Genomic DNA, 12679 nt, shown 5'->3' on the forward strand with positions numbered 1-12679 from the left:
GTGCAACCACAGCCTCTGAGCACATCTGTCAGAGCCACATGGTTGCTTTTGGACAAGCAGTCTAATGTGATGACAAGGAAAAAAAAAAGAGGAAAAAAACCATACATGCTGTGGAAATGTATCTTTCAGGTGCAAAGAGAACAACCTAAAAAATATGTTATGCCCATACTGGAAAACACAGAGTGGTTATCATGGAAATAACAATGAAATATGCAGGCTAAGTGAGCTGCACAGTGCAGTACAACAAATGTTAACCACCTAAAGCTTTCTGACTGTGGAGAAAGATCTACTCCCAGGTTTGTAGCTTCTGAGACAATGGACTGTAATAAGATCACAACTGGCTTCCTGGAAAAGTGATCTAGCTGCAAATAATATATGCACATAATTACACTATAAATATCTCAATCAGTAATCACTTGTGCTTCTTGTTCAGGCCAGCTGTAAAACACAGTTATCAGAAGAGCAAGCAGTATGCTCATAAAGTTATGTGATAATTTGAAAGTTAAAGTAAACATGGCCTGCCTCTGTTACTGGTCCCTATGTTGATTTCCCACAAGTTACAGTAGGGAGAAGGTGGAAAGAAAGAAAAAGACAGGAAAAAAATTGCCTCTGCTTCCATTCCTCTTCCCTGCTCTGGGCTGATATCCCTGCTTTGTGCTGGGAAGCACACAAATATCCTGTTTATCTTCCAACCCTTTTCCAATCATGCAAACAAAGTGAAAGTAATAGTAAATACACACAGGAAAGATGAAAATACTGGTTCTGATTCTGCTTCTCTGCATAAATTATGGACCTTGTACAATGGGATCTAGGCAGTAGTTATGAGTTACATGGGTCTTTTGCAATTGCTATGGGAGAGCTGCTATGTGGGGTCCCATAGAAAAAAACATGTGAAGACTAGAAGTCCACTCCAGCCTGAATTCAGATTTTCTGGGAGGAATTTATTTGAATTTGTTGAAAAATAAAATTTCCCAGAACAAAATGAGCATCTTGTACAAAATTTCTTCACTACAATGCTTGCATAGATTGCATATTTTAATCTTTATTACTTCTCTTTTCATCATCTCAGATTTTACAGGTGAATCAGCTGAAAAGTCCAAGGATTTCTGTTTGAACTTAGATCCCCAGGCATCCTTCTCTCAGACATGGAATGGTAACTCTGGACAGCACAGACACCTCTCCCTCAATGCTCAAAAAGTGCCAATAAGATTATTTGATAGATCACTCTTATATAACAATTACGTTTTTCATGTAGGTTTTGCCAAAATTAACTTCAGGTAATGCTTCTGCATGTGTATGTGCATGTACAGCTATAAAACAGAATCATAAAATGGTTTGGGTTGGAAAAAGATCTTAAAGATTTTGCAGTTCCAAACCACTTTCCATGGCCAGGGTCACTTTCCACTAGAACAGGTTCCTCAAAACTCCATCCAATCTGGCCTTGAACACTTCCAGGGATGGGGCATTCACCACTTCTCTGGGCAGCCTGCTCCTTTGCCACACCACCACCACAGCAAAGAATTTCTTCCTTATATGCAATCTAAACCTACCCTTTTAAAATTTAAAGCCGTTCCCCCCATCCTATCACTGCATACTCTTGTAAGAAGTCCCTCTCCAGCTTTGTCCATGTGTGAAATAAGCAGGAGTATACCCCAGAAGAAACAAGTGAAAGCATGCTCACCTGGGATCCTCAGGGCATCACCCAGAAGTGTCCCTAGGGGCTGTTGGTGTCCAGCACACAGAGCCAGGTGAAGCCCCCTACACAGAGCCAAAATAGATGATCAGGTTTTGTGGCTGGGGGTGTCTTGCACACAAATGTCCACAGCATGAAAGAAAAGGAAGAGTAGAATTGTTCCCTGTGCACGTATTTAGTGCAGGTGGTGACCTGGGGAGGTGGCAGCACCCTGGGTGTGATGTTCTTGCCCTCGAGGCCCTTTAGCAGGTGGATAGTCTCCCTGCTGGTCTTCAAGGAGAGGTCCTGACCACAGGTGTTGAGTAGGTAGCACCAGGCTAAGGCCAAGGACAAGCAGGTCTCCCAGGCAGTGGAGGTCAGTCCACAGGAGAGATGCTGCCCCAGACCACCTGTGCCAGGGAAATGAGGCAGGCACTGAGAAAGCAGCACTGCCTGCTGGAAGGGAAATGATTCCTTGAATGGCATCCACATGAACATGGTGGACATTCTGGAGCATGAACAGCTCCCTGAAGAAAAGCTGGAAGGTCTCGAGCTCTTCATGCCAGTGCTGTGACATAAGTGAGGGTGCAGGCGGCTCCTTAGCTGCGAGGGCACAGGTGGTGCTGTGTGATGTGCTCTGTGCAGTTGAGTCCTCTGAAGGGTATTTTCCTTCAGAAGGACACCTTATCTTCAGTAAATGTTTTACAGGCTTCTGCTAAAATCAAACTCACTGAGAAGTCCAGCCTCCTAGAAGTTTTTTGTCCTTGCAAATTAACAGGATAGAAAACAAATGGAAGTAAAACACTGACTCAGAACAGCAAAAGGGAATATCCGAGTGCAGCACAGAGGAGCAATCCACTGCTCCTCAGAAAAAGTCTCTCTTGAAATACAGTTTCAGACACCACCAACAGCTTGTTTTGTTGGCTGTTCTTGCAGCCTGCTGGAGGATACACGGATCCATCGGATGCAGAGCATGCAGCCCTTACATTCAGTACTAACAGTTGCACAGTCATCACTGATGTGGAGATAGTGTAAGTAAAGAATAACTTGCAGATGGAAGCTGCTCCACAGCAGCCTGAAGATTAAGCAGACACATTGCATAGTTACTGTCCTGGCAATGAGCAGCTGGCACACATTTCAGAGTGTCCCCAAATTCAATTTATGGGTATGTTCTTAACTGCTACCTCCCCATTCTCCCTGCACGTATCATATAGCTGTTAAAATTTCTGTGCATGTACTCTGTGATAGGAAAACCTTATATTTATCTCATACAATTCTTTCTTTTTTAATTGCAGGATTTTTTTAACCACCTCAATGTGTCAGTCATCACTGCTTCTGAATTGTGAAATACTAGTAACATGAAATAAATATTACTTCAATATATATTACTTCAATATATCTTGGTGACAATTACACTACTATATCAAGCATATATATATATAAATATATATATATATAAGCTATTGTGGCCTTTCTGCTCTTTGATATTCTGGATAAATATAATTTCTAGAAGGCAATTATCAGAAATACAGGAATCAGAAATATTGAACTGAAATATCAGTTCAATACATACGGTTTTCCAGCCAAAGAACACAAGATGAAGAAGAACCACTCATCTATCTTCCACCTCTATATTTCTGTCTTCACTATTCTTCATTTCTCATGTAATGCACTCACATACAAGAAGCAAGAGAATTCTTTGCCCCTGTATAGAGTTATGTCACAGCCACCATTTTTTTTCAGCAATATTTTCATTTGCAAATTTCGAATCTGACAAACAGTTTCTGCTAAGACTCATGGATGACTTGTAATGAGCTCCAGGCTTACATCCATCACAAGAAATTGGGTTAGCAAAACCTGCTATTTAAACTACTTAAACTAACCCTAAGCTTTCTGATGAGACTTTTTTATTTCTAAGAACTATGTATGCATCTGGTATAACATGCTCATGTAATGAGAGCTTGACATAGCTTAGTTCAAGTGAAATCTTTGGTAAGTCTCTTTGTTCCAGCTGTGAGTCTGCTCATGTGGGTCTCCTGCTATGACACATGTTTGGGGCATGTAAACTTTTCCCAACATCATTTGCTCTAATGTGAGGCAATGCTGAGGCATATCAGTTGATCTGAGATTTTGCCAGTAAATGTTCTGGGTGGGCAGTACATTGTGCTACAGAGGGAGAAATAACATAACTTACCAGTTAATATTTAGATACCTGAAAACATACATGTGAATGATTGCTGTGAGAAATCAAGCTGTCAAAATCTTCTGGGTTTTGAGGGATTTCTTTGAGTTTGTTTTTTCTGCCTTGTTCTGCTCTGTGTGAAATAGACCAATACTTGAATTATAGGCAAAAATCACCAAACCAAACTAATCCTCTCCACCTCAGAAAAAAAAAAACAAAAACACACAAACAAAAAAGCCAAACCAAAGCCAGCAAAAAAAAAAAAAAAAAAAAAAAAAAAAAAAAAAAAAAAAAAAAAAGTGTATAGGTCATATAACCCTCTTCAATGGAAAACATCTTTTTTGGGTATTGGTGTTGCTGACTTACAGACTCATCCAAAGTTCAGATGCAAGGAGCAGCCAGATCTAAATGTACATCTGGACCATATTAAGGCACCTATCACCAGCAAGGTGTGAGGAAATATCACGAGGGTCCTGGCTTCTTTTGTTGTATATTGTATTGGACCTCTGCATATTCTGGAGGCAAAAACAGACTTATGGGACAAAAAAATAATAGATGTTGGAGTTTACCATGCAATTTAACAAATAGGCTGTGTTAAAGGGTTCTGTGCTGCAGAACTAAAACTGCTGCTGACTGAGTTTTGCAGAGCCACTCCTTTTTATTGTTCCCTGGATCTGCATTGAAACAATTTTCATTTTAGGCATGAGAGGAGTTTTTGGTGTGACTCCTGTACTGGAAACATATTCCCCAGTAAGACTGGAGATTGAAATGTCTTCTATGTGGATGAATGGGAATAGATCTTTCCAGACAATGAGGATATTATCTTAGGAATAGGGTTGGTACTCTGTAAACTGCTTCTGGTCTTAATAAATACAGGTAATTTGTTTCAGCTAATTTGTTAGCTAATTAAAAAGCAAGATGCACAGGTTTTGCACACTGGTTTTGAATTCCTGTTTGGCCTCAGTCAGAAATGATGAATGTGATGTTTTTCATATTTATTTGGAGTCACTTGGCATTTTTTATTCTGTTGTTAAGACAAAAGTATCATGATATTTCTTTTCCTGGCCCTCTCATGCAAAGCTGTCAGTTTGAACTGGTATCACTGTTAAATTCAGAGTGAGTCTGTAGGGAGCAAACAATTTTTCCTCAGTGCATTTTTTTCTGGTTAGGAAGTGCAGACAGCCACAGATTGCTGTTTTGTGCCCAAGCAAAGGGTCTCTTCAACCCTCACACCTTCTGAACTGAATGAGATGAAGCTTCTTTGGTCTTGTGTTGGTTTGGATGTCCTACAATGTGCATGGCCTCTCTAAAACTCCCCTTGGAGCAGCCCTGCCTGGCAGGAGTCTTCTCTAACACATGCCTTACTCACATGCCCTGTCTGAGCTGGAAGGCAAATATATGCACTGTATAACACAGGGGAAATGAAAGCAAACTCTGAGCAAAAAAGCAGTCAAAATTTATTCCTCTCTCTCCTCTGCCCTCCCTTTTCCCTTGTCCAGAGCAGTCCCTGCCATTCCTGCACTTCTCAGCCAGCCATAATCTGAGTATTGAAAGAGAAGGAGATTCAAACGTACCTGAAGCAGGAGTTCCCAGGCAGAGGCATTGACACAGGCAGCGAACGGGAGGAGAGGTGAAATGGCACACGGAGGCAAATGCTAGCTCAGCTCACATGGTCCAGCAAAACCACTTAGTGATCTAATTGCACACAGTCAGTGAGCACATCTGTCTGCACAAACAGCAGGGGCCAGACAATGCACCATCTCTTTTGTCTCGCTGTGCTCTCGAGCCCCAGACACAGAGCCTCTTACCCTGCAGGAGCTTCACTGCTTGTCTGCATTTGCAGTAGACTTTCAGTAGAAAGGTTTTGGGAATAGGTAAGCTGCCTAACCTCTTAGCAGAGCACATTTTGCAAGTCAGACTTAGTGCTGCTCCAAAGCAGAGCACTCGACAGCTCCCTTCTCCAATTAATTTCCAACAGGGACATGTACTCACCTCTATGCAAAGCACTCCTCATCAGCTGCTCAGGAGCAGCAGCACAGCATTGTCTTCCCTGCTCATTTATCCTCTGTGCAGGGAAAGCAAGACATAATTAAACACGTCCTAATAGAGGACAGGCAGGCTGTGGTGGTGAAGCTGGTTTTCTTCTGTAAATATGACTAGATTTTATAGCTGACACTGGTGTACTGAGGCATGGATAGGGATCTGTTTTCTCACTGCAGATTAACACACACATTAGTGTACAGTAAAGTACGAATGTACACGTGCAGAATGTATACGTTTGCCCTGGAGGAGTGTCCAAAGGCAGCTTGCAATGGGTTTTGCAAACATTTGGGCACTTGCTAGCTTTATGAACATGAACCCAGGGTGTTCCTCTCGGTGTGTGAAGTGAGGCAGCTGCTGTTAGACCCTCAGAGAGGTGTCAGATCAGGGCAGTGTCCCTGCAGCCTGGTGCCTGCATGGCCAAGGGTCTGCTCCCAGCTGCAGGTGTGTGTGTTAGCATATAGAGGAGTAAAGCAAATCCATTTGCAGGTTGGGAGTCACCTGCTGTGCCAGTGACCACAGCCCTGGCTGCTGGTGCAGGAGACTGGCTGTGTCAGAGAGAAGAGATACATGAATCAGATCAGTGTTGTTGTTTTCAATGCCTCCACTAAACATGTAGCATCATCATGTTCTTTATTCTGACAATATCACTCATTGCCAGGTACAATATGAGCAGGGAACTCATAGAGGTCTAGAAAACACCTTCTGTCAAGAATGACTGAAAAATATATATGTTTATTATAACATTAAAGAAAAAAAAAGGAGGGGCGGGGCAGGAAGTCTTCGTATATGTAAAAGAGGTAAACCAGAAGCAAATTCTGGTTCAAACAAGAAGGGAGTAGCTGATCCTCTCTGTTCTCTGTGCATAGGACAAGAACTAATCATCTTAGATAGCATCAGAAGAGGTGAAGATCAGACATAATGGAAGCTTTGTAGTGATAAACAGTTAAATGTGGATTAGATTGTCTGGAGAGGCTGGAATTTTCCTGATGATGGTTTTCATTGGTAGGTTAGGCACAGCTTTTTCAGCAGTTTTACAGGTCATACTGGTTCAGACCTGGTGATTTTCTAGGTCTTTTCCAGCTTTCTTTCCTATGGGTCTGTGTTACAGTTCCATACCTTGGTTGTAACAGGACTGGGGATCCTGTTACACTCAGCAATGGTAACAAGAGGAGTTTGTAATAATTTAGAAATATGCTCATGATCTCTGCTAATTGCTATTTAATATTGTAGTTTGGTTGAAATTAGGATAGTACTGGACTGTTCAGGAGGAAAAAATACTTGTGATATTTTGTGATTCGTCTCAAGCATTAAAAAAAAATAATTAATAAATGCTAAGTCTGTAACAGTTTACTTCTTGACAAGTATTTCACATCTCATGTCTTCTCTCATGGTAACACGAATTAGATTGATGACTGTTCAATTTCTTTTTCTTTCAGTGAATTATCAGGATTCTTTTTCAGACGGCTGTAGTAGTTATCTGCTGTCCTTAATGTCTTCCTACCTAGGAGAGATTTTTCAGAGGATTTAGGTAGAGCCAAGCCAGGGCATGCCTTGGGAAAGCATTTTTCTCCTTACCACCAGCATCTGTGGGGTGTCATCTGGGTTTTGAGGCTCTGGAATCTCCCAAAGAGCTTTAGGATTGAAAGCATCCCCATCACACTGCACTGCAAGTCTGCTCAGAAGGTAATGTTGAACATCCTTGACTGTTAGAGCTTTCTTTGTGAGTAATGAGAAACCACTGACAGAAGTACAAATCCTGGCAATTGGAAAGGAAATCAACCAGTGCTGCACAGCTGCAGTTTTCTTCCTACCCGTGGAAATGTCACCATTTATAGTGCCAAGTTTTTCTTAAGATTTAGCCTAAGATTTTCAAGTTCTGTTGCCTTGTTTTCCCTTTGGGGGCTTTACTGTGTGGCAGGGTCTCCTCACTGTGTAACCAACAGCCTGGGCAAAGCAGCCTGTGCTGCTGAGCCCTCCACCTTGCACTGCAGGAGCCCCAAACTCGCTCTGAAAGTTAGCACGGTTCTAATGTGAAGATGGGATTTTTCCCCCTGTCTTTGCCATCCACAGACATATGGAAGTCTGTATCACCCTTTCCAGAAGGAACCCTGCTTCTGGGTCTATCAAGTTTTAACGTCATCTCCACATATTTTCCCTGGTTATCTTCTGAAGCTGTTAATGCATCCACACTCAAAACTGTTCAGCAAAAGCCTCCAACTCCACTCCTGGGTGTTTCAAATTGCCAAGTACCTTTCTGTTTGCTTTTGCTTAGGGTGGAGGCTCATGTTTATGTTTTGGTCCCTTGTTCCACTGCTTACACAAAAACCTTTTATGGCTGTTTTACTGGAAGGGGAGTGCCTGCAATCACCATTCCCCATGGGGTTAAAGACAGACCCTGATGGCATTACTGAAGCTGGGACAATCTTGTCTCCCCATATTGGGTCACTGGAAAGTTGCCAATACAATTATAAAGGGGCAAAGAGGCCAGAAAACTGCTGGAAATCGCCTGCCTTGCACAACATCATATTCCTGAGCTCCTGCAGACAGCCTTGTCTTGCCTGGTCCTTTCCTGCTAGACAGCTTCTCCAGGTTGAGATTTTCTTACTGGATTGCCCAGTTACTGTACACACCTGGCAGCTGGTATCCTAGCACCTGCTCTCTGTCCTGAGATACCTTATTTCACGGTGCTTTCTGGAACCTTTCTTTGCAGCATGTCTGGATCGTACTTTGAATTACAATTGTACTCTGCAAGTGTTTGTTTATTTTCTTCCAGTTTAGCTAATTTTCTGTTTGGGAGCTACTTACTGCTTCTTAGCTGTTGCTCACACTGAGAATGTTCCTTGTCCTGAACCCCAAGCCCTTATTTAGGTTTAGGTTCTGCTATGCTACTTCTTATTTGCAAGGAATGTAGACTTTTCCCTGTACCTACAGCAATCAGAAGAAAACAGCCAGGTTTATCCCTAAGCCCTTGCTTATTCCATTTCTGTGAGCTCTTTTACATGCCTGGGCAAGTTCATGACAGAGAATCATTTTTGGATACATGGCAGTTATGTCCTTCTCAGAAGGTGCTGGTCTACAAATGTCTGTAGGCTTGAAGGGTCCCTGGAAAAGTGACACATTTGCTTGCACGTCTCCTTTGCTCTTCTAAAGGCCTCAGCACCTTCTGGGTTCACAATGCTGGTCTGGGATATTATAACTCTCCTGAGTTCCTGCTCCATCTCAGGGATACACAGACCATGACTTTTCTCACTCTCAGACCCTTTCACACACACACAGAGCTCAGCTGCAAACACTGCCCTGCCCTATCAGCAGATTCTGAAATTTCTCCAAGTCAGGTCTTGCTCAGGACATTGCATGAGCTCAGTGTCTTGAATGGTGGCTTCTGTTGTGACTGGATGGTACGGGAGTCTGGTTGCTCCTGGTGGTCATCCTGAACAGACCACAGTGAGGTACACTGCACCCCTCAGCAGGCTCTGAGGTTTCTTACACACCCAGCTTGCTGTGTCCATCATGTTCTCTAATCAATACAGCAGTTCTGAAGTAACATGGCTTCTCTGACAGAAAACAGTGGTGGATTTATGTGCCTGTATTCATACAGTACCATATTAAAAATTTCAGCTGGGCCATCTCATAGTGGAAGTAAGACTTTTTCCAGGGGCATTAGCTATGAGATCTCCAGAGTTATAGCCACATTAATCATGAATTCCCCAAGAAACTGCCCTACCCCATTAAATACACTGGCATATTTTTTAATAAGGTCACCTGCCTTGTGTCAGCTGAGATGGAACAATTCCCACTTTCATTACCAGTTTGATCAATTTAATATCCAGCCTGCTCAGGGATTAAGCTCTAGTGATGCTGCTGTGTGTACAGAATGAAATTTGTGGTGTTTTACATCCTATTTGATTGAGTCTTAAAGCACATCATGTCTGTTGATGCCCCTCTGCTTTACCTTTCTCTTGCAAAGGTGGGTTCTTATTCTCTTTTCCTCCTGCCAGTCCCACTATTGCTACACCAACATGGAAAACTGAATATCCATCCGGGGAGCTAGCTGAAGCTTCTAGTTGTTCTCACTTTCTTCTGGGACTTGACTGCATTCATGGGAGCACCAGGAGTGTGGTCCTCTTCCTGCTGGCTGCCTGCTCCTAAGTATCACATAAATCCACCTGGTTTCAGTTGCATAGAGCCAGGGCTGTTCATCAGCTCTTTGTGGCCCATGTGTTGCAGGCCTCCATACTGTCCCCAGCAGTCTGTCCCCTGTTGTTCACCAACCAGCACTTTCTGATCTGCAGTGATAAACTGCTGTGACAACAGAACCTGCCTCCTGATGTGAGGCCAGCAGTTGCTTTGGGACCTGCAGAGCTACCTCTGTGCTGTCCCTTTTACCCAGCTTTACAAAAAGTAAACTGTCCTTTTGACTCCTCTTATGTAACTACTTACCATAGAATTATATATTCAAGGAATAGGATGGAGAAGACCTCCAAGATCGTTGAGTCCAACCTTTGACCAAACACCACCACACCAACTAAACCACAGGACTAACTGCCACATGCAGTCAGTTCTTGAACACTTCAGGGATGGCGACTCCACCACTTCCCTGGGCAGCCTATTCCAATGCTTTACCACCTCTTCAGGGGAAAAATTCTTCCTGATGTTCAACCTAAACCTACCCTATCACAGTTGAAGTCTTTTCCTCTTGATCTTGGTCATTTGTTCACTGGGAGGGCAACCTCCACCTGACTGCAGCCTCCTTCCAGGTAGATGTAAAGAGCAATAGGGTCACCCCTGAGCCTCCATTTCTCCAGGCTAAACATTCCCAGATCCTTCAGTTGCTCCTCATGTGACTCCTCTCTGATCTCCACTGCCCTTCTCTGGACAAACTCAAGTCCCTCAATGTCTTCCTTGGGGTGAGGGGCCCAGAACTGAACACAGGATTTGAGGTGTGGCCTCACCAGTGCTGAGTACAGGGGGACAATCACAGCCCTGGTCATGCTGGCCACACTGTCCCTGATACAGGCCAGGATGCCCTTGGCCTTCTTGGCCACCTGGGCACACACAGGCTCATGTTCATCACTGTCAAAATGCATCCCCTGGTCCTTTTCTGGTGGGCAGCTTTCCAGACACTTCTGCTCCCCATCCCATAGAGCTGCATGGGGTTTTTGTGGCCAAAGTGCAAGACCTGACACCTGGTCATGCTGAAGTTCATTTCATTTGCCTTGACCCTTCAATCCAGCCTGTCCAGGTCTTCTGCAAAGCCTTCCTGCCTTTCAGCAGATCAACACTCCTCCTGAACTAAGTGTCATCCATGGATTTATTGAGGATACACTCAATCCCCTCACCCAGGTCGTGGATAAAGATACTATAGAGAGCTGTCCTCAGTATTGAGCTGCTAGTGACTGGCCATCAAGGGGGTGTGGCACCATTCACCATCACAGTGGGTGACCATCCAGATAGATTTTAACCCAGCAAAGAGTGTCCCTAAGCACGTTGTGGGCTGCCAGCTTGTCCAGCATTGTGCCATAGAAGTCCAGGAAGGTAAGATCCACAGACTTTCCCTCATCCATCAGGCAGATCACCTGATCATAAAAGGATATCAGGTTGGTCAAGCAGGACCTGCCTTTCATAAACCCATGCTAGCCAGGCCTGATTTCTGGGTTGTCCTGTCTGTGCCATGTGATTGCACCCAAGATTATCTGTTCCATAACTTTTTCCAGCACCAAGGGCAGGTTGGCAGGCCTGTATTTCCTCAGATCTTCCTTCCAACCCTACTTGAGGATGGGCTTTTAATTGACTAACCTCTAGTCATCTTGGAGCTCCCCAATTCACCAGGACCGATGATAAATGTTATAATTTAAACAATAGCAGTTGGTTTTCAGTTTTCTTTCATCCACATAGTAGTGAAAAATGGCTGTCAATGGCTGCCTTGGGTTGGGCTTTGGTCCTCTGCAGCCCTGCTGATTCAGAAGATTTCTGTCTGGGCAGCAAGAAATGGCACATGACTATGCCCTGAAAAGTGGGTGGATATTGCTCCAAAGACTAGATCAATGTAAATATTGCAAGTCTTCTTGGGAAAATAATTATCCCATATTTTCACAGATAATTTTAACCGGTAGTCTTCTGTGTTTGTTACGTAATGCTTGAGGTTTTGGGGAACAACCTGGCTAGCAACATCTCAGAGGGGAAAAAAAAAAAGCAATATGGCTAAATGAGTGGAGTAGAGTGACAATTTATAATCTACTCAGTTCTGTAATCCCTAGAGGAATACCAAAGCAGAAAAAAAAAACCAAAACAAAAAACCAAAATAAAACAAAACATAACAAGAAAAACCCAAACAGACCACAACAGCAAACTTCAAATAAAAGCGGGATCCACTGACAGGCATTCTCTGAGGGGGCCGGGTAACTTTCAGTCAGTCACTTCTCCATTCCCTGCCTACGTTTAATGCTGGCCGCCTTTCCCGCAGCATCCCGGTCACAAGACGGGTGGTTCCGGCGGTGTCGCAGGCTGGCAATGAATGACTCGTTCCATCCATCCATCAGCTTGCTGCCCGAGTGCGGGCCAGCCTGCCAAGCCGCATCCCCGCCGGGGAGAGCGCTTGAACTGCTGAAGGTCCCCGCTCCCATCCATCCGCAAGCTGCGCTGCCGTTTGTCGCCTGTGCCACTGGATGGCAATGCTGGATAAAGTATCGCAGCGGGGAGAGGCGGAGGAGGAGGAGGAGGAGGAGGGCTCGCAGCGGCGGCAGACGGACGGGGTACGGACAACGCAAGGCAGGAGCGGGCAG

The 12679-nt window shown here is 43.9% G+C and overlaps 1 protein-coding gene across 1 annotated transcript; it reads right to left on the reverse strand.

The window, feature by feature from the left end:
• Positions 1-1758: 1758 nt before the first annotated feature.
• On the reverse strand, positions 1759-12433 carry GCNT2 (glucosaminyl (N-acetyl) transferase 2 (I blood group); the record flags this gene model as incomplete). The annotated part of the gene is given in 4 exon segments (XM_079299357.1): positions 1759-1794; positions 1796-2082; positions 2379-2480; positions 12334-12433. Coding segments are annotated over 4 exon segments (525 nt in total).
• Positions 12434-12679: the final 246 nt, after the last annotated feature.

Source organism: Erithacus rubecula (genome assembly GCF_903797595.1).
Source record: "Erithacus rubecula genome assembly, chromosome: 3".
In the NCBI taxonomy this organism is placed as follows: domain Eukaryota; kingdom Metazoa; phylum Chordata; class Aves; order Passeriformes; family Muscicapidae; genus Erithacus; species Erithacus rubecula.